Source organism: Ranitomeya imitator, chromosome 5 (assembly GCF_032444005.1).
Source record: "Ranitomeya imitator isolate aRanImi1 chromosome 5, aRanImi1.pri, whole genome shotgun sequence".
In the NCBI taxonomy this organism is placed as follows: Eukaryota; Metazoa; Chordata; class Amphibia; order Anura; family Dendrobatidae; genus Ranitomeya; species Ranitomeya imitator.
In genome coordinates this window covers 370,270,297-370,292,613 of record NC_091286.1, presented here as the reverse complement: position 1 = coordinate 370,292,613, position 22,317 = coordinate 370,270,297, and the positions used below count along the sequence as shown (strand labels likewise).

General features: G+C 42.8%; 1 protein-coding gene across 1 annotated transcript in view; it reads right to left on the bottom strand.

Annotated features, from left to right (window-relative positions):
• Positions 1-22,317, bottom strand: part of LMBRD1 (LMBR1 domain containing 1) — a 354,508-nt gene that overhangs the window by 238,769 nt on the left and 93,422 nt on the right. Inside the window, exon 4 of the mRNA XM_069726658.1 lies at positions 3,441-3,535. Within this exon, the coding sequence (XP_069582759.1) occupies positions 3,441-3,535 (95 nt within the window). The remainder of the gene's footprint in view (positions 1-3,440; positions 3,536-22,317) is intronic.

Here is a 22,317-nt window from a genome sequence, read left to right as displayed (position 1 = left end):
AGGTTTTGCGGCTGTCTAACACATGCCGGCATTGCTTGTTATTTAGGCAATCCCTGCATGTGTTGCAGCTGTCTAACAGCTGCAAAACATGCAGCCGCAGGGACTCAAACGTATTAATCAATCATGAAAATCATAATCACTCTGATAACACCTGAGCATGCTCAGATAAGTAATTTCAGCATGTTCGCTCATCACTAATGATAACCTCTCCACTGGTCTGTTTATCTGTATGAGATCAGTGCAGGTCCAACAGAGCTTTGTCTTGCCCATTGAAGTGAATGTACTGCAGTACTTGGCAGTGGCCACCAATTCATGTAAGGGGTAGCAGTGTTCAGTCCGTACATCACTTAGGCTAGGTGAACTGTAGCTTCCAGCATACATTTGGAAAATTTTTGAGATGTACACTATAAGGTCTCCATAGGCGACAAGTCACCAGACGTAGGCTAAAAGTGTGTTCTTTCAGCCTCCGTGTGGCCAGCATCAGCTTGTGTAACTGAACAGGAAAGAGCGGCAGACTGCACTTTCCTGTATAGGGGGACACTGCAAAGAGATAGGTACTATGTCTCTTTACAGTTGATAACTATGGTGGACAGATGCTTCAGGATCCATCCTGACAGCATGCACCTGACAGTGCCAACAAGCGCAATGTGGACCTAGCCTTAGTTTGGGCCCGTGCTGAAGTGGTTTTCGGCAGATCTCAAAAGTGTCGGACACCTACTAATCGCATATTGAGAATAGTCAATTGTTAGGTCCTGGACAACTTTTGCAACAATATATGGGTCACGTGTCTGAAAGCACAAGCTGGGCACTATGAATTGGGCACTAAAGTGGCATATGTGCATTTTTCACTGGCCAAAATCCACTGTGCTCCATTTTCTGCAAAACGCCAATGGGATCAAAATAATCACCACACCACTAGATTATTTCCCGAGTGTAATTTGTAATATAGGGCGACTAACCATTTTTGCAGTTTTGAAAGCTTATGGGCTCAGCAAATGGGCACACGACCTATTATAGGAAACTTTGGGCCCAAAAAGCCAAATGCCATTCCATCAATTCTGAGCAGAGCCGTATGCCCACGTACAGAGAATTGCCGCACTTGGGAGAAAAAGCATAATAATTCGAGCTGTATGTTTCCTTGTAGCCATGGTAAAGATGAAATATTTTGATCTAAATCTACTTACGGTAATTTTTCATTTTCACACAGCAAAATGGCAAAGGAATCGGTGAAACACTTAAGGGACAAAAAAGCTCATTACACCCCCCCAATACATTCCTTGAGGGGTGTGGTTTAAAAAAATGTGGTCAGTTGTTGGAGATTTCAGCTGTTCTAGCACCTTATGGGCTCTGCAGGAACAATTCTTCCTTTCTGAGCTCTGCCATGTGCACAAATAGTAGTTTCCGACCACATACTGGGTACGGAGTTCAGAAGAAATGTCTTTGTAAGTATTTTTGCCTATTTCCTCTTTTTATTACTTGTGAGAACGGGATTAAACAACATTTTTGTGGAAAAAATATATTTGGGGGGGTTCAAAATACTCACCACACTCAGATGAACTTATTCAGGAGTGCAGCTTCCAAAATGGAGTCACGGGGGGAGAGGGGGGGGGGGGTTCTGCTGTTCAGGTAACCTTGAGGACTCTGCAAATGATGGCCGTTAACTTTTCCAGACAAATGCACTCCAAAAGCCAAATAGCGTTTATTTTCTTCTGAGCCTTGTTGCGAGTCTAAATAGCAGTTTCCAACAACACATAAGCTTTTGCCAAGTTTAAGATAATTTGCCTTCCATACTGTGATGTCCATTCTCTCCTAATATTCCTTGTGAATAACAAAAATATGGGGCTAAAGCATCATTTTAGTGGTAACGTTTTGTTTTTCATTTTTGCATCCCAAGGTTATAATCTTTTTACAAGATCAAAAAAGGTGACTATACTGCTAGATTAATTCCTTCAGGAGGTATACATTCCAAAATAAGCGTTATTTGTGGGTGGTTTGTTCAGTTGAGGGCACTAAAAAGGAATTATGGGCTCCACAATCTTTTTCCAGGCAAAAATATGCTCCAAACTGCACACCTTCTGTGCCCTGGCATGCGCCCAAATAGTAGTTATCAAGCACATACGGGATATTGTTTTACAAATTGTGCCATCCATTTTCACTTATTTCCCTAGTGAAAATTAAAAAAAAACTGGATCCAAGTGGAATATTTTTGGAGAAATCATGTAATTTTTAAATGTTCTTCCATCAAGGTTATAAATGTTCGTAAAGCACAAGCAAGTCCAAAAAGGGTACTAGGTCTTAAGATAAATCCCTTGAGCTGCAGTTTTCAAAATGGGGTCAGTTGTTCTGCTTCTGCTGTTTTGACACCTCAAAAAAAACTCTACAAATGTGACATGGCGTCTGCAATTCAATAACAATTCTTCCCTTCTGAGCCCAAATAGTAGTTGCCAACCACATATGAACAAATGTTAATTTTATTCAATAGATATTTGAATAATAAGTTTCACAATTGGATGTGGTTAAAACAAAAGTCCCTGTGCTGATATAACCTTATAAATGTGCCCCTGCCATGTACTGTGTAATGGCTGTGTCTGACCGTACAGGGGCATGGTCTCATCATACCACATCTCGTTTGGGGGAGCAAAAGTATATAGACAGCACAGCAGGGGATCACAGCTGATTATGTGAGGTAAAACATTGTTTAAAACAGGCAGGGAAATGTTTTACCTCACAAGAAGAATCAGCTGTGATCCCCTGCTGTGCTATCCGTTTCCTCTCTTTTGTTCCCCCTTCCTGCCCAGGAGCTGTGATATATACAGGCCATGTTCCTGTACGGTGAGACACAGCCATTACACAGTACACAGCAGGGGCACATTTATAAGATTATCTCAGCACAGGAACATTTTTTTTAATAATTTCTATTGTGGAAATTATTATTATTCCAAGATCCAGTGAATATTATGAACTTTTGTTTGTGGGAAAACACTTTTAAATAGCGCTCGTTCCCTTCTATGCTGTGTGTCCACAGAGTAGATTCCGACCACATTTGGGGTATTGGCATGTTCAGTAGATATTGATTAAACACATTTTTCAGAGCATTTTCTCGCATTACAGCCTGTGAAAATGAGAAATTTGAGGCCAAAAATATCACGTTTAGTTTTCCATACCACTTTGCATTAATTACTGTGAAGCACCAGAAGGGTTAAACTTCCTGAATGCATGACTGAATATTTCTAGAGTAGGAATTTTTAAAAATATCACTTTTGAGATTGTTCTGACATATAGGCCCCACAAAAGTGTAGGAGGGATAGGACAAAATAAAAAAGGCATGCCTAACTGCAAGCAGGAATCATCTGAGTAACTCCTTTAGAACAGCTAATTAGCTTATAGCTACCAATAAAGAAATATATAGAGAATTATATCTCTCTAAAGCAAGTACTTACTGAGCAGCTGGTCCTGTCCTCGTCCTTTTCTTCATAGTAAAAATATACAAATGGTATCCACAAAAACACGCAGAAGAGGATAATGGAATAAAAGGCTACAAAAAGAAAAATAGGCAAGTGTCAAAATGTTATTTCGTTAGAACCGTAGCATTTAATTAAATAGATCTCAGTATGTTTCATCATAAAACCTTTAGCTGGCTAGGATAATTATTTCTAGACAATAGGGAAAAAAGACACTATACCAAATGGCAATCTATAATAAAAGAATCAAAAGAAAAAAAAAATAAAAGGGAATCTTGTCAGCAGGTTTTTGCTACCCAATCTGTGAGCAACATGGCACAAAGAACGATTCCAGTGATGTATCATTTACTAGACTGTTTGGTGCAGTTGTGAGAAAATCCCCGTTTTCTTTGTTGTAGATGTAGCAGTGGTCAGATTGCAGAGCTGTGAATAATCCAGCCCACATCCCTGACTAGCAGCTTCCCAAGTACACTGCCAATTAGTGGTTGGGGATGGGTTGTGCAGATTAGCTGGACTAACCTACACATGAGACATAGTCCTGTAGTGTTAATCTACTGCTGATAAAGTACCGATTGTACTGAAACTAAAGCACACAGCCTAATAAGTGACATATCCCTGGAATCAGGATCACTTGCCCTATCTTATGCTGCTATGAGATTAAGTAAAAAACCTGACAGATTCCCTTTAAAGGTCATATATGAAAAGAGGGGTGAAGTACAAAAGTCATTTTCACTGTTGAACATGATTCTCTGTTCTTTCTGTTCTATACAGATCTAGAAGATGTCAAGAATTGAAAGGATGGTCCACTAGTAAACAACCCGTTATTAACAGAATCAGGGCAAAGCATAATTGTGATACAAAAAGCTATAATTTCCTCCTAGAATAGCATCATTCCTTCATTCTCATCACAGAGTCCCCCGCCAAACGAGTCAGTGCAATGTTCAAATAAAAAAAAAAAAGTATATACCAAATTTTAATGGACCAACCTCACAATGAAAACACTTTGAGTTTTAAAAAGAAGAAACACAAAATGCACAGTTCCATATTATTTTGCACAACAGTTTCCAAATATTGTAAAGGTTCTAAATAACAATAAATTGTCTTTTACTGACCTTGCAGCATTTAGAGGTCACATTTACTAAAAATCAAAAGCTTCTTGTATCAAAAACGTCTTAGGCTACTTTCACACTAGCGTTAACTGCAATACGTTCAAATGCGTCGTTTTGCCGAAAAAACGCATCCAGCAAAAGTGCTTGCAGGATGCGTTTTTTCCCCATAGACTTGTATTGGCGACGTATTGCGACGGATTGCCACACGTCGGTATACGTCGTACGACGGATGCGTCGAAATTAGGCAACACGTCGTCTGGAAAAACGTAGATTGTAACGTTTTTTTGGCTCCGACAAAAAAACGTGTCGCGACGCATCCAGCGGCATGCGTCTTTGGCTACAATGAAAGTCTATGAGCGACGGATGCGTCGAGACACGTCGTACGACGCAATGCAGCGCTGCAATACGTTTTTTTCTACTGAGCATGCTCAGAACCAGGATTTTTTAGCTAATTGGCCAGACATCCCCCAAATCTATATAAACCTGGCCTGGGCCTTCAACCCCACATATGCCAGCAAGAAGACACAGAGAAGAAGCCAGCAAGACTGCCAGCAAGACCCCAGCCTGATAACAAGACCCCAGCCGGACATCAAGACCCCAGCCTGACAGCAAGACCCCAGCCTGGCAGCAAGGACCTTCCAGACACACTCCAACAGTGTGAGTATTGCCGTGTGTGTGTGTGTGTGCGTGTGCGTGTGCGTGTATTTGTGTATGACGTACTGACTACAGCAAGAGCTTAAAACCTGAAGACAACCTGAGGCCTGCCGTCGTCCTGCAACAGCCAGTGCCCTGCTAGAGTCCAGATCCACCCTGAGGCCTGCCACTGTGAAGACATCCAGCTCCAGCCGGAGGACTGATGGCCGTGTGTGTGTATTTTTGTACTGCTGTGTGCTTTTGTATGTATGTGTTCACGTGCCTGCACCTTATTATGCCTTCGCCAATATTATGCCTGTTCATGTGTTATGCTTGTGTTATGACTCTGCTTGCAGGTATGTTTGTGTGCATCTTGTTGGTTGCATGTGCATTTGTCAATGCCATATTGGTTAATGTACTTTTTTGAGGTATTTACTAAGTATAGTGGTTTGTGCAGCCTGTGTGAATATTTTTTTTTTTTTTTTGATCTGATGTATTATTGCAAAGTCTAGTGGTCTGCAGCTTGTGGTTAGAATGTGTGAGTGTTTTTATTTTTTTTTTAAAGTGTTGATTTTTTTACTGTTGAAACCATTCCCAGTTGATGTACTTGTATTTAAAATAAAGAGCATTTCTGCTCCATTGTGATTTAAAAAAAAAAAAAACGAAAAAAAATAATAATAAAATGTTTAACCCCTTAATCCCATATGACGTACTATCCCGTCCAGGTGACCTGGGACTTAATTCCCATGGACGGGATAGTACGTCATATGCGTCATATGCGATCGGCCGCGCTCACGGGGGGAGCGCGGCCGATCGCGGCCGGGTGTCAGCCGGCACTATGTGCCAGGAGCGGTCACGGACCGCTCCCGGCACATTAACCCCCGGCACACCGCGATCAAAGATGATCGCGGTGTGCCAGCGGTGCAGGGAAGCATCGCGCAGGGAGGGGGCTCCCTGCGGGCTTCCCTGAGACGATCGGTACACGGTGATGTGCTCACCGTGTACCGAGCGTCTTCTCCCTGCAGTCCCCGGATCCAAAATGGCCGCCGGGCTGCATCCGGGTCCTGCAGGGAGCACTTCCGGGTCAGGATCAGGCTGCAGCTGCAGCTCTAATCCTGCCCGGCTGTATGTCAGATCACCGATCTGATAGAGTGCTGTGCACACTGTCAGATCGGTGATCTGTGATGTCCCCCCCTGGGACAAAGTGAAAAAGTAAAAAAAAAAATTTCCACACTTGTAAAAAAAAAAATAAAAAAAAAATTCCTAAATAAAGCAGAAAAAAAAAAATATTATTCCCATAAATACATTTCTTTACATAAAAAAAAAACAAAAAAACAATAAAAGTACACATATTTAGTATCGCCGCGTCCGTAACGACCCGACCTATAAAACTGGCCCACTAGTTAACCCCTTCAGTGAACACCGTAAGAAAAAAAAAAAAAAAACGAGCCAAAAAACAACGCTTTATTATCATAACGCTGAACAAAGAGTGGAATAACACGCGATCAAAAAGACGGATATAAATAACCATGTTACCTCTGAAAACGTCATCTTGTCCCGCAAAAAACGAGCCGCCATATAGCATCATAACCAAAAAAATAAAAAAGTTATAGTCCTCTGAATAAAGCGATGCCAAAATAATTATTTTTTCTATAAAATAGCTTTTATCGTATAAAAGCGCCAAAACATAAAAAAAAATGATATAAATGAGGTGTCGCTGTAATCGTACTGACCCGAAGAATAAAACTGCTTCATCAATTTTACCAAACGCGGAACGGTATAAACGCCTCCCCCAAAAGAAATTCATGAATAGCTGGTTTTTGGTCATTCTGCCTCACAAAAAAAATCGGAATAAAAAGCGATCAAAAACTGTCACGTGTCCGAAAATGTAACCGATAAAAACGTCAACTCGTCCCGCAAAAAACAAGACCTCACATGACTCTGTGGACCAAAATATGGAAAAATTATAGGTCTCAAAATGTGGAGACGCAAAAACTTTTTTGCTATAAAAAGCGTCTTTTAGTGTGTGACGGCTGCCAATCATAAAAATCCGCTAAAAAACTCGCTATAAAAGTAAATCAAACCCCCCTTCATCACCCCCTTAGTTAGGCTAGGTTCACATTGCGTTAATGGGTTAACGCTAACGGACAGCGTTGCACGGCGAAAATGTCACAATTAACGCCGTGCAACGGGTCCGTTAGCACAACCATTGACAGCAATGTGATTTTCAGGTGTAGCGCATCGCTAGAGCGTGCCATTTTCGGCTCGCGCTAGCAAGGTGCCATTCTTTTGTGGCGCGCCTCAGACGCTGCTTGCAGCGTCCGCGGCGCGCCCGAGGTCCGATCCCCGATCTTCCAGAGCGGGGACGTTAACGCGACCACTAAACACGACACCTAAAAAGACATTGTGTTAGCGCAATCCGCTAGTGCTAAACGGATTTCCCTAACGCAATGTGAACCTAGCCTTAGGGAAAAATAATAAAATTAAAAAAAATGTATTTATTTCCATTTTCCGGTTAGGGTTAGGGTTAGGGTTAGGGCTAGGGTTGGGGCTAGGGTTAGGGTTTGGATTACATTTACGGTTGGAATTAGGGATGTGTCTGGGTTAGGTGTGTGGTTAGGGTTACAGTTGGGATTAGGGTTAGTGGTGCGTTTGGATTAGGGTTTCATTTATAATTGGGGGGTTTCCACTGTTTAGACACATCAGGGGCTCTCCAAACGCGACATGGCGTCCGATCTCAATTCCAGCCAATTCTGCATTGAAAAAGTAAAACAGTGCTCCTTCACTTCCGAGCTCTCCCGTGCGCCCAAACAGGGGTTTACCCCAACATATGGGGTATCAGCGTACTCGAGACAAATTGGACAACAACTTTTTGGGTCCAAGTTCTCTTGTTATCCTTGGGAAAATAAAAATTTGGGGGGCTAAAAATCATTTTTGTGGGAAAAAAAAGGATTTTTATTTTCACGGCTCTGCGTTGTAAACTGTAGTGAAACACTTGGGGGTTCAAAGTTTTCACAACACATCTAGATAAGTTCCATGGGAGGTCTAGTTTCCAATATGGGGTCACTTGTGGGTGGTTTCTACTGTTTGGGTACATCAGGGGCTCTGCAAATGCAACGTGACGCCTGCAGACCAATCCATCTAAGTCTGCATTCCAAATGGCGCTCCTTCCCTTCCGAGCTCTGCCATGAGCCCAAACAGTGGTTCCCCCCCACATATGGGGTATCAGCGTACTCAGGACAAATTGAACAACAACTTTTGGGGTCCAATTTATTCTGTTACCCTTGTAAAAATACAAAGCTGGGGGCTAAAAAATCATTTTTGTGAAAAAAAAAAGAATTTTTATTTTCACGGGTCTGCGTTATAAACTGTAGTGAAACACTTAGGGGTTCAAAGTTCTCACAACACATCTAGATAAGTTCCATGGGAGGTCTAGTTTCTAATATGGGGTCACTTGTGGGGGGTTTGTACTGTTTGGGTACATCAGGGGCTCTGCAAATGCAACGTGACTCCTGCAGACCAATCCATCTAAGTCTGCATTCCAAATGGCGCTCCTTCCCTTCCGAGCTCTGCCATGCGCCCAAACAGTGGTTCCCCCCCACATATGGGGTATCAGCGTACTCAGGACAAATTGGACAACAACTTTTGGGGTCCAATTTATTATGTTACCCTTGTGAAAATACAAAACTGGGGGCTAAAAAATTTTTGCGAAAAAAAAATAAATTTATTTTAACGGCTCTGCGTTATAAACTGTAGTGAAACACTTGGGGGTTCAAAGCTCTCAAAACACATCTAGATAAGTTCCTTAGAGGGTCTAGTTTCCAAAATGGTGTCACTTGTGGGGGTTTTTAATGTTTAGGCACATCAGGGGCTCTCCAAACCAACATGGCGTCCCATCTTAATTCCAGTCAATTTTGCATTGAAAAGTCAAATGGCGCTCCTTCCCTTCCGAGCTCTGCTATGCACCCAAAAAGTGGTTTACCCCCACATATGGGGTATCGTCGCACTCAGGACAAATTGCACAACAACGTTTGTGGTCTAATTTCTTCTCTTACCCTTGGGAAAATAAAAAATTGGGGGCGAAAAGATCATTTTTGTGAAAAAATAAGATTTTTTATTTTTACGGCTCTGCATTATAAACTTCTGTGAAGCACTTGTTGGGTCAAAGTGCTCACCACACATCTAGATAAGTTCCTTAAGGGGTCTACTTTTCAAAATGGTGTCAATTGTGAGGGGTTCCAATGTTTAGGCACATCAGGGGCTCTCCAAACGCAACATGGCGTCCCATCTCAATTCCAGTCAATTTTGCATTGAAAAGTCAAATGGCGCTCCTTTCCTTCCGAGCTCTGCCATGCGCCCAAACAGTGGTTTACCCCCACATATGGGGTATCGTCGCACTCAGGACAAATTGCACAACAACTTTTGTGGTCTAATTTCTTCTCTTACCCTTGGGAAAATAAAAAATTGGTGGCGAAAAGATTATTTTTGTGAAAAAATATGATATTTTATTTTTACGGCTCTGCATTATAAACTTCTGTGAAGCACTTGTTGGGTCAAAGTGCTCACCACACCTCTAGATAAGTTCCTTAAGGGGTCTACTTTCCAAAATGGTGTCACTTGTGGGGATTTCAATGTTTAGGCACATCAGGGGCTCTCCAAACGCAACATGGCAACCCATCTCAATTCCAGTCAATTTTGCATTGAAAAGTAAAATGGCGCTCCTTCCCTTCCGAGCTCTGCCATACGCCCAAACAATGGTTTACACCCATATACGGGGTATCAGCGTACTCAGGACAAATTGGCCAACAATTTTTGAGGTTCAATTTCTTTTCTTACTCTTGGGAAAATAAAAAATTGGGGGCGAAAAGATCATTTTTGTGAAAAAATATGATTTTTTATTTTTACGGCTCTGCATTATAAACTTCTGTGAAGCAATTGGTGGGTCAAAGTGGTCACCACACATCTAGATAAGTTCCTTAGGGTGTCTACTTTCCAAAATGGTGTCACTTGTGGGGTGTTTCAATGTTTAGGCACATCAGTGGCTCTCCAAACGCAACATGGTGTCCCATCTCAATTCCTGTCAATTTTGCATTTAAAAGTCAAATGGCGCTCCTTCCCTTCCGAGCTCTGCCATGCGCCCAAACAGTGGTTTACCCCCACATATGGGGTATCAGCGTACTCAGTACAGATTGTACAACAATGTTTGGCATCCATTTTATCCTGTTACCCTTGGTAAAATAAAACAAATTGGAGCTGAAATAAATTTTGTGTGAAAAAAAGTTAAATATTCATTTTTATTTAAACATTCCAAAAATTCCTGTGAAACCCCTGAAGGGTTAATAAACTTCTTGAATGTGGTTTTGAGCACCTTGAGGGGTGCAGTTTTTAGAATGGTGTCACACTTGGGTATTTTCTATCATATAGACCCCTCAAAATGACATCAAATGAGATGTGGTCCCTAAAAAAAAATGGTGTTGTAAAAATGAGAAATTGCTGGTCAACTTTGAACCCTTATAACTCCCTAACAAAAAAAAATTTTGGTTCCAAAATTGTGCTGATGTAAAGGAGACATGTGGGAAATGTTACTTATTAAGTATTTTGCGTGACATATCTCTGTGATTTAAGGGCATAAAAATTTAAAGTTGGAAAATTGCGAAATTTTCAAAATTTTCGCCAAATTTCCGTTTTTTTCACAAATAAACGCAAGTTATATCGAATAAATGTTACTACTAAAATGAAGTACAATATGTCACGAGAAAACAATGTCAGAATCGCCAAGATCCGTTGAAGCGTTCCAGAGTTATAACCTCCTAAACGGACAGTGGTCAGAATTGTAAAAATTAGCCCGGTCATTAACGTGCAAACCACCCTCGGGGCTTAAGGGGTTAAAAAATTGTCCGTAGTATAATTTCATAAAGGTAAATTTAAAACTGGTGTATGTACCAATGGTTACACATGCAATACAGAGTTGGTTGAGGGCTCATTTTTTACTAAAGGTTATCCTTGGAAGGTTTTTTGGGGGAGGTTATTTTTTTATTTTTTTTTTTTTTTTTAAATGTGGTAAAAATATTTTTCCATCGTGTCTCATTTTAATTTTTTTTTTTTTTTTTGGGACATGGAAATGAATGGTATAACGTGCACCTGTTTTTGGGTTTTGGTTTTCAGCTATTTCTCACATTTTAAAACAGGGTGTTTATTGTTAAACATTACCTAGTTCTGCGGTGGTCTAACTATAAATCCATTATACTTATTATATTACAGATACACTAGGGACCACAGCCACCGGCCGTAGCCACCAGGACCACATCCTCAAATTCTTAAAAGTAAGTTTTGAAGACCCCAAATCTGCTACTTCAATGTGTAGAGCAGATTGCAAGTGTCTTTTTAACTTACAGACCCACCAGGACCACAGCCACCGGCCGTAGCCACCAGGACCACAGCCACCGGCCGTAGCCACCAGGACCACAGCCGCCGGCCGTAGCCACCAGGACCACAGCCACCGGCCGTAGCCACCAGGACCACAGCCACAGGCCGTAACCACCAGGACCACAGCCACCGGCCGTAGCCACCAGGACCACATCCTCAAATTTTTCAAAGTAAGTTTTGAAGACCCCAAATCTGCTACTTCAATGTGTAGAGCAGATTGCAAGTGTCTTTTAACTTACAGACCCACCAGGACCACAGCCACCGGCCGTAGCCACCAGGACCACAGCCACCGGGCGTAGCCACCAGGACCAAAGCCACCGGCCTTAACACCAGGAACACAATGTCGTCTTCTGACAGCCCTCCTCCACAGCAACAGCGCGTATCGGTAAGTAAACAATTTTTTTTTTTTTTTTTTAAATTTACATCATTTTTATTCACTACATGCATTTATTATGTTTAAACAGGAATCAGAATCCGATGAGGAGCTGTCAGAAGGGACCGAGACGGGTGGAGACATCCAAGTGGAGGAGGAACCAAGTGTAAGTAGTGGCGAAACACTTGCTTCACACATCACACTGCACCATACACAAAACAGAATTTCATATATAACGTAACACAGAAAACATATACATACATTAAAGCTAATTTTTGTTATCCTTTATTTCAGTCTCCTGCTGCTGCTGCTGCTGAACTTCCAGCACAGCGGGAAGGTTCTCCCAGGCGCTCCCAGAGTCGGCGGAATCGACGCCGCGGTCGGCCATCAGTGAGTTGGTTTTTTGGGGGGCTTCGATTGGTAATTTTGCTTTTCAGTCTACTAATTTTTATTTTTTTATTTTTTTTTCTCACAGGCTTCACAGTGTGCTCCCGCAGAAGATTCTGATATCGAAATCGAAGCACTAATCGAGGAGGTTCGCGAGCGGGAGCCGCTGTGGAACATGGCTGACCGCAGGCATGCTGATACCAGTGTCACCCGTCGGCTCTGGTTGGAAGTATGCCATAACATCTTTCCAAGGTGGGAGAACCTTCTTCCACAGCAGCAGAGCAAACTATGTAAGTATTCACTTTTCAGTGATGTTTAGAGCGGAATGTAATGTCTTGCATTTACCTTTTTTTTTTCTTCATTCCTGTCTTCACAGGTGGCAAGGTTAGGAATCGGTGGCGGTCACTGAGGGATCGCTTTAAGAGGGAATTCAACGATGAGATGCAGGCCCCGAGTGGCTCAGCAGGAAGGAAGAAGAGGAGCTACAGATACGCCCCTGCCCTCTCCTTCATGAGGCGAACCATGCTGAGTAGAGTGTAAGTATTCAGCATCCCAGTAATAACCATGTTAACCTGTCTAATCACAAAACTTTTGTTTCAGTCCGGGCTTTTTCATATCAATATATTAATTTTTTTTTTTTTCTTTCACAGCACCTTCTCTAGCCACCGTGCGCCTGCATCTTCCTCTGCGCCCTCTGGAGCGATCCCTCCTGAGTCCGCCACCGGGGACCACGTCGGTAGGCCCCACACCGCTGACCCCTCCACTTCATCCACCTCAGGCAATGGAGCGCAGCCTTCGTTACTCACATCTAATGGTCAACAGATAGCGTTCCCTTTACCCCACCCCTCTGACCCTGCCACCTCTACACCACCGTTAGGTTCATGGCGGCAGCGACAGAGGGGTCAGGAAAGGAGCTATGCTCCTGAGTTCTTACATCTAAATGCAGGCTTCCAAAGTTCTTTTAAAACTTTGGGAGAACAAGTGACTGCTGGTTTCAACATGGTGCAATCACGCAACAGTGAAACCCACCATGAAACCAGCAGTCGCTTGGATAGGCTGCATTTAGATGTAAGTCAAGCTCCGGCAAATCTTTTTTTTTCAATCCATGCTCAGGAGCATGGAGAAGCTTTCTTTTGATCAGCAGATGCGGGTAATGAATAGCTGCCATAACGCTCTACTCAAGGTCCTCCACGAACCCCAATCTACCCCCACACCTCCCCACACATCCCAGTCACCATTTCAACATCATGCCCCCCAATATCAACGTCAGTCCCAATACCAAACCAGGCCCCCAACCCAAATGTATTCCCCAGTGTTTTCTTCTTCCTTGCCCAGCTTTCCTTCCCCATTCAGTTATAAAAATACACCAACACACCCTCCTCTGATCAGCCTCCTGCTTTTCACCACCCTTCCACTGCAGACCAAACAAGTAGGGTTTCCCCAATCCCACCTACCGACGTGGTCCAACATTCCAGCCCCTCCTCCCATAGTTACTCCACCCGACACTACCAAGACTTGTAGTCCAAAAATTATAAGTTTGTAAATGTTAAAAAAAAAAAAAGTTATTTTGAAAAGAAAAACAAAATGTTTTTTGAAAATGATAAAAAAAAAACAAGGTTTAAAATAAAAATCTTTCTGATTTAAAATCTACTCTGTGTGTTGATTCATTAAGGTAATAGGGTAAATATTAAAGGTTAAGTGAAAAGAAACACCAGACGTTTGAAAGGTATAACAAAATGGTTTTATATTACCAAGCAAACCACGCTTTGGGATTTTTTTTTTTTTGCTAGAAACACAATTTTTACATAAACAACAAAAGCCATGAAAAACATGTCGCACAATGATGTCTTGCCATGGAATCCGCCCAACAGGTGACAAAAAATAATCCGCAAACTGGTCCCTCATCCTAGTAACAGAACGGGTGGAGTGAACAGAGGCACTGCGGTAATCCCACAAGGTTGTCTCCAATTCTTCGTCATCCAAGGTAACGGGCTCCTTTGAAATGACAAAGTTATGGAGCACCACACATGCCTTCACAACATCGTCTACAGTTTTGGTTTCCAGTTTTATTGCCGTCAGCAGAACTCTCCACTTTGCCGTCAATATACCAAAAGAGCACTCTACTACTCTTCTTGCTCTAGTAAGACGGTAATTAAATACCCGCTTGGTACGGTTTAATTCACGGCTGCTGTATGGTTTCAGTAGGTGCGGCGACAGTTGAAAGGCTTCATCACCTACACAAACATATTGCATGGCTGGTTCACTTGTTCCTGGGAGCGGTCTTGCTGGCGGGAAATTGTATGTATCTCCATATAGGCAGCGACCCATCGGAGAGTTTTTGAACACTTGGGAGTCGTTGGAACGGCCATACGCTCCTATGTCCACAGCAAGGAATCGGCAGTTGGCGTCTGCAATAGCCATGAGTACAATGGAGAAATATTTTTTATAGTTATAGTACTCGGATCCTGTTCCTGCCGGTTTTGCAATCCTTATGTGTTTGCCGTCCACGGCACCAACACAATTTGGGAAATTGCAAATTCTCTCAAATTGTTCTGCACTTCTCAACCAGATCTCCATTGATGGTTGTGGGATATACTCCGGCTGAAAAGTGTCCCAAATAGCCCGACATGTGTCCTTCACTATTCCGCCAATAGTGGAAATCCCCAGCTGGAATTGGTAATGGAGCGAAGTCAGAGACTCACCCGTAGCTAGGAAGCTGCAGAAAAAAAAAAATGTAAAAAAAAAAAATTGCACATACCATCAACAAAAAAAACCAGTGGAATGGCCTCAAACAAACCAAAAAATTACATGCTGCAGAAAATGCTGCGCAATGTGTCAGCGCAGTTTTGTCTGCAGCATGTAATAACATTCAATATGAGCAATCACATAAAAAAAAGATGCTTACCGCAGTGTCACCAGGAGCTGCACCGCCGGTGTGATGGCAAGCCTCATAATTGTGTCCTGCCTTTGGATGACATCCTCTAGTTTTCCAACCAAATAATCGAAATGTTCCATCCTCATCCGTATATAATTGAAGAATTTCTGTGGGTTGCACCGCAACTCCAGATAGAGAGTGGACTGGACACCCCTGGTCATCCGCAGCTCATTGATCGGATGTATCCAGAATCGTCTCACTCTCCGTTGCATCCTCCGTCTTTCTGCTGCTGCCTCCTTCTCCCGCACTATGATATCCAGGCGATTCGTCTCAAATATAACGTCAGTAACCAAACTTGCAATCCTCCCAAGTACACCATCCATCCTTGCCACTAAACTAAAACCCTCAAAGATGGGCTGTAAATACAGTCAGTATATAGATTTCCCTTATTTTCCAGTAGCCAATCAAATTTTGGTGCCTCCCATTTTAACAACGGATCCGTCGTAAAAACGGATGCAACGGATGGTAAAAACTGATGCAACGTATGCAACGCATGCAGCATTTCAACGCAACCGTTTATCGGATTTGCGACGGATCCGTCGAAATGCTGTATGCGTTGCATACGTTTTCCACTTTTTTGACGCATCCGTTTTTTCGGAAAAAAGACGTTTTTGTGACGGTTTGCAGTTAACGCTAGTGTGAAAGTAGCCTTAACCGTCCAAGTTACATGGTAACATAGGACAAATTCATAATTCTTGCATCCAATCAACTTGTGAGTTTTTGGATAGTTTCTGCGTGAACTTTTTTCCCAGGATACCAGAATTGCCTACCAAAGCTGCTGTTATGTGAACGTCCTCCCACCCTCATCGAACATTTACTTGGGGATACATATGCGCATGTTGAGCATTTATATTTCTGCATCTTTTGGCAGCAAAAACGCATTTTTTTTAAGCGTTTTTTGCATTTGTTTTTGTACAGCAATGAATGATTTTTTGAGCTAAATAAAGTTTTGTTTTGTCATGTACGGTAATTTCTTGGTTCAACACTTTTTCTTTTTTCCATTCTGATGCTGTGGTATCAGGGTAATGGGATAAGGGCTTGGGGTCAGCAGCTGTCCATGACACCAAGCCCTAGGTTTAGTAATGAAGAGGCGTCATCCAGAAACCCTCATTTATGGTAACTCTTCACTTACTGGTTAAGTAAACACACACACACACACACAAACAAACACAGCAACTATGATTACAAAAAATGAAAAATAAAAAATTATGCAGGCTCCCAAGTAATTTTCAAAACCAGCAGAGGGAAAGCAGAAGACTGGTGTTAATATTCTGAGAAGGAGCCAATAGCCATAAAGTTTCCCAGGCTATTAATATCAGTTCACAGCTGTTTGCTTAGCCTTTACTGGCTAGTTTACAGGGGGACCAAGAAGAAAAAAATTGACTTGAGTGTCCCCTATAAAATCTAACCAGTAAAGGCTAGACAGACACCTGTGGGATGATATTAATAGCCAAGGAAGGGGCCATGGATATTGGCCCCTGCCAGACTACAAAAAGATTTTAAAAAAGCAGCTCTCAGTCACCCCAGAAATGGCCCATCCATAAGATGAGGCTCTTCTTGCACTTAGCCTCGCTGTTCCCACTTGCCTTGGTGTGGTGGCTAGTGGGGTGATAGTTGGGGGGTTGATGTCACCTTTGTACTGTCAGGGGACATCAAGCCCAGAGGTTGGTAATTTACAGGCGTCTATAAGACGTCCCCATTACTAACTTCAAAGTGATATTATATTTAAAAAAAAATACACAAAATAAAGTCATTCATTTGAAATAAAGACACAGATTCCTTTATTGAATCTAAATTAAACCTTACTCGTACACATACACATACATATATATACATATACACACTAGATGGTGACCCGATTCTAACGCATCGGGGATTCTAGAATATGCATGTCCACGTAGTATATTGCACAGCCCGCGTAGTATATTGCACAGCCCGCGTAGTATATTGCACAGCGACAGAGTATACAGCACAGAGCCATGTAGTATATTGCCCAGCCACGTAGTATATTGCACAGCGACGGAGTATACAGCACAGAGCCATGTAGTATACAGACTTAAAAAAAATAAATAAACATATACTCACCCTCCGTTGAAGTCCTGGCCCTGTGCGCGGTGCATGTGGCAGCTTCCGGTCCCAGGGTTGGTATGGGCGCAGGACCTGTGATGATGTCGAGGTCACATGACCGTGACGTCATGGCAGGTCTTTCTCGCAGGACCTGTGATGTCGCGGTCACATGGCCATGACATCATGGCAGGTCCTTGCATGGCCGCTTGCATGGAGCGTTCACCGGAGCATCGTGAGGAGCGGGAAAGGCGCCGGAATGTGAGTATATGATGATTTTTAATTTTTTTTATTATTTTTAACATTAGATCTTTTTACTATTGAGGCTGCATAGTAAAAAAGTTGGTCATACAGGGTTAATAGCAGCGTTAATGGAGTGCGTTACACCACGGCATAACGTGGTCCATTAGCGCTGCCATTAACCCTATGTGAGAGCTGACTGGAGGGGAGTACGGAGCGGGCACTGACTGCGGGAGGAAGGAGAGGCCATGTTGCCGCCGGACTGCGCCCGTCGCTGATTGGTCGTGGCAATGGTCGTGGACGTTTTGCCACGACCAATCAGCGACTTGGATTCCATGACAGAGGCCGCGACCAATGAATATCCGTGACAGAAAGAAAGACAGACAGAAGGACAGACTGAAAGACGGAAGTGACCCTTAGACAATTATATAGTAGATATATAAAAAGTTCAAATCACACCCCATTCGCCCCGCTCAAAATAAAACAAAAAAAAAAACAAATACACACATATTTGGTATCGCCACATTCAGAATCACCAGATCTATCAATATATAAAAAGAATTAATCTGATTGGCAAACAGCATAGCAAGAAAAAAAAAAATCAAAATGTCAGAATTACTTTATTTGGTCACCGCAACAATGCAATAAAATGCAATAACGGGCGATCAAAAGATCGCATCTCCACCAAGACGGTATCAATAAAAACATCAGATTGGCACGCAAAAAATAAGCCCTTACCCAGCCCCATATCCCTAAAGTAAATTTTGGGTTCTTACCTTAAAATATAATTCTTGGATCCTTCATTGGGGGGGCACAGGAAACCATGGGGTGTATGCTGCGGCCACTAGGAGGCTATGCAAAATAAAAATGTTAGCTCCTCCGCAGTGTACACCCCACCGATCGGGGCCACGCTGATCAGTTAGTGTCAAAGCAGTAGGAGAAGCAACCTAAGCTGAATCATTAGAAAAAAGGGTGGGTGCTGTCCCCCTCAATGAAGGCTCCGAGAAAGATTTTACGGTAAGTACCCAAAATCTACTTTTCTCTATCACTTCATTGGGGGACGCAGGAAACCATGGGATGTCCCAAAGCAGTACCCAAGGGTGGGAAGACTACAAGAACTAGTCAAAAACACGAGCAGAGGCGAGAATCGCAGGATGGAGACTGGCCTCTGTAATATGGAGAAGACCTTACTACCCAGACGAAAAATGCCAGGAAAGCAGAAGGAAAGGCAAAAACATAACTGAGAACAACAGCTTAGAGAGCTGTTATTAGGAACCCAAGAAAGAATGTTGCAGGAGGCAGTTTGTCCAGATGATGAAAAAAGTAGGGAAGACAAAAGATGACTGTCCAGACATAAACAGGGAATCTGAGCATCCAAAGAAACTGTTCTCCATAGAAGGAACGCATAGACACCCATGTCCAGTTACTAAGGAATCAGGGAAATTGCTAGAAAAACAAGAAGGAAAGCAAGAAAATGACCATCACCAGAGGTGGGCTATCCCAAAGACACCCAGGAAGCCACTAGAAATCAAGGAATCGTGCACTCAAACAGGAAAAAAATGAACCAATGAAAAGAGAAACTTGTTTCCCTGAAAAGAAAACAGAGAAGCAGCCCCAAGGGGGTTGAGTGACAACTAGGCTCCGGAACCGACCCCGAGAGGAGAGAAAGGGGCATTCCCTGCATAGATTGTATTTACGCCTTCACTGGAGGACCCGGAGTTTGGATGCTGTGGTTTCACTAGCAGGCCATAAAAAGGAAAGGAACAGTTAGAAGGACGGGGACAGTTAGATTGAAATAACAAGGAAATAACTTGAAATTAGGCTACTGTGAACATACTGGAGAGCAAAAACACTGAGTCCGTACTAAGGGAAATCTCATGAAGTACTCAGGATCTCTTCAGAGCGATGCAGGATCTGTTTCATCAACGAGCGGCAAATAAAAAAGAACCATTTGAAGAGACAACCCCTTGCCTGTCTAAGTAGGTATAACGCAAACTCATGGACAACTCCACAGAGTCGGATCAATCAGGAAGCTAAACTCAAGCGTAATAGGATGAGGATGGTCATAAGGAACTATGGAAATAGTTGTCAAGATGGGCATTGGAAGGCACAATAGTAACCGCCCTGCTCCGAACAGGGAGAAATTAAGAGGAAAAGCCTCTGAAGAACTGAAGTGTGCCACGTCCACGTGGGAGACCAGCCAAATCTATGGAAAGTTGGCCATGGGAAGAAGCACATAGCATCCAGTAGAAAACGACTCACATTTTCATGTTTTGCAGTACACAATATGGTAAAATCAATGGTGCTATTCAAAAGTACAACTCGTCCTGCAAAAAACAAGCCCTCACATGGCCATATTGATGAAGAAAAAAAAAGTTTTGCTGTGGGAAAAGGGGAGCAAAAGTTGGAAAAGCAAAAACGGAAATACCCCTGGTCCTTAAGGGGTTAAGCATGCTAAAGTAAAAAAATAAAAGCTACAGGAATTAAGGTGAGAAACAGCATATAGAGAAGAAAAAGGAAAAGCTAGCTTTTCCCATGGAAGAATGTTTTGAAATCTGGATCTCACCAAGTAAAACACACCAGAAACAGTTTAACACATTGAAAAAAAAATGTAATTTGCACTCGGCTGCAGGTTATTTACAGGTAAAAAGCAGCATTTCTGTTCTGTGTAAAGGTACAATCAGATCCAAAGGGGTGAGGCGGGAACAAAAAAAAAAAAAACTGTAAATTATAGACTTTTTGGTCTTCTCATATATGCGGGAGCTTAAAACCTAAGACAAAAGCTGTGAACAAAAAATAAAGATTTCGAAAGAAGCGTTGCTAATTGTCTCGACAGTTAGTGATATCAGAGTTAGAGGATACAAAATACAAAGGAACCTGTTGAGATTAGAAACGAAGAATCATTGAAGGAAATGGCTTTTCACATTAACAGTTGTAAAGATTTGACATTTGATCTTAGAGAGTGGAAAGAAGCATTCAGAAAATAAACCTTATATGAGAGTAAACAGAATTGCCTTCAAGATTGCCTTTCACTCCAGGCAAGATCTGCCATTTACTGAAGTCTTAAAGAAATTATTTTAGCCTCAATTGATGAATTGTTTTTAGTTAGTTTCTCCCTTTGGATCAATAAAAACAAGAGGAAATCATCTGAAACCCGTCCTGCCAGTATTTTATTGAGATAAAAACCAATTTTAAAAAATATATATACACCGCACACCTGAATTCGTACTGGGCGATTACAAAATTGTCCCCATATTCCGCACCTGTCCTTCCTTTAAGGACAAGCTCAACCGCAAGGCACTGACTGGCCGCAGGTCTCCTGACCTGAACACACACATTATATATTATATGTTCTATATTATATATATCTGCTATATAATTGTCTAAGGGTCACTTCGGTCTGTCTGTCCTTCTTTCTGTCATGGATATTCATTGGTCGCGCCCTCTGTTTGTCATGGAATCCAAGTCGCTGATTGGTCTTGCCAGCTGCCTGTCATGGCTGCCGCACCCAATCAGCGACGGCCACAGTCCGATTAGTCCCTCCCTACTCCCCTGCAGTCAGTGCCCGGCGCCAGCTCCATACTCCCCACAGTCACCGCTCACACAGGGTTAATGGCAGCGGTAATGGACCGCGCTATGCCGCGGGTAACTCACTCCGTTACTGCCGCTATTAACCCTGTGTGACCAAGTTTTTACTATTGATGCTGCCTATGCAGCGTCAATAGAAAAAAGATCTAATGTTCAAAATAATTTAAAAAAAAATCATTATATACTCACCTTCCGCCGCCTTTCCCGCTCCTTGCGATGCTCTGGTAACCACTCCATGCAAGCGGCAGGTTCCGGTGGCAAGGATGGTATGCGACAAGGACCTGCCATGACGTCACGGTCATGTGACCGCGACCTCATCACAGGTCCTGCGCGAGAAGGACCTGCCATGACATCACGGTCATGTGACCGCGACGTTATCACGGGTCCTGCGCTACCAACCCTGGGACCGGAAGTTGCCGAGTGCACCGCACACAGGCAACATGACTACAAGGCCTCCCTCGGAAGGCGAGTATACGTTTATATTTTGTTTTTTAACCTGTGACATACGTGACTGGCCAATATACTACGTGGCTGGGCAATATACTATGTGGCTCTGTGCTGTATACTGCGTCACTGGGCAATATACTACATAACTGGGCAATATACTACGTGGCTGGGCAATATGCTACGTGGCTGGGCAATATACTACGTGGCTGGGCAATATACTACGTGGCTCTGTGCTGTATACTGCGTCACTGGGCAATATACTATGTAACTGGGCAATATACTACGTGGCTGGGGAATATACTACGTGGCTGGGCAATATACTACGTGGCTGGGGAATATACTACGTGGCTAGGCAATATACTACGTGGCTAGGCAATATACTACGTGGCTAGGCAATATACTATGTGGGCTGTGCAATATACTATGTGGACATGCATATTCTAGAATCAGAGGCGTATTTAGGGTTTCTGGCACCCGGGGCAAGAATTCATTTTGGCGCCCCCCTCCCCCCCACTCGAAGATGGAAGTCTGCAGAGACGGCTGTGGATGAGAAAACTCATCATGGGGTCTGGACAAGATGAAGAAAAGAAGAACGGCTCCAGAGACGACGTCATCTATGAGGTACCTGGATGTAAATGTTATTTGTGATACTAA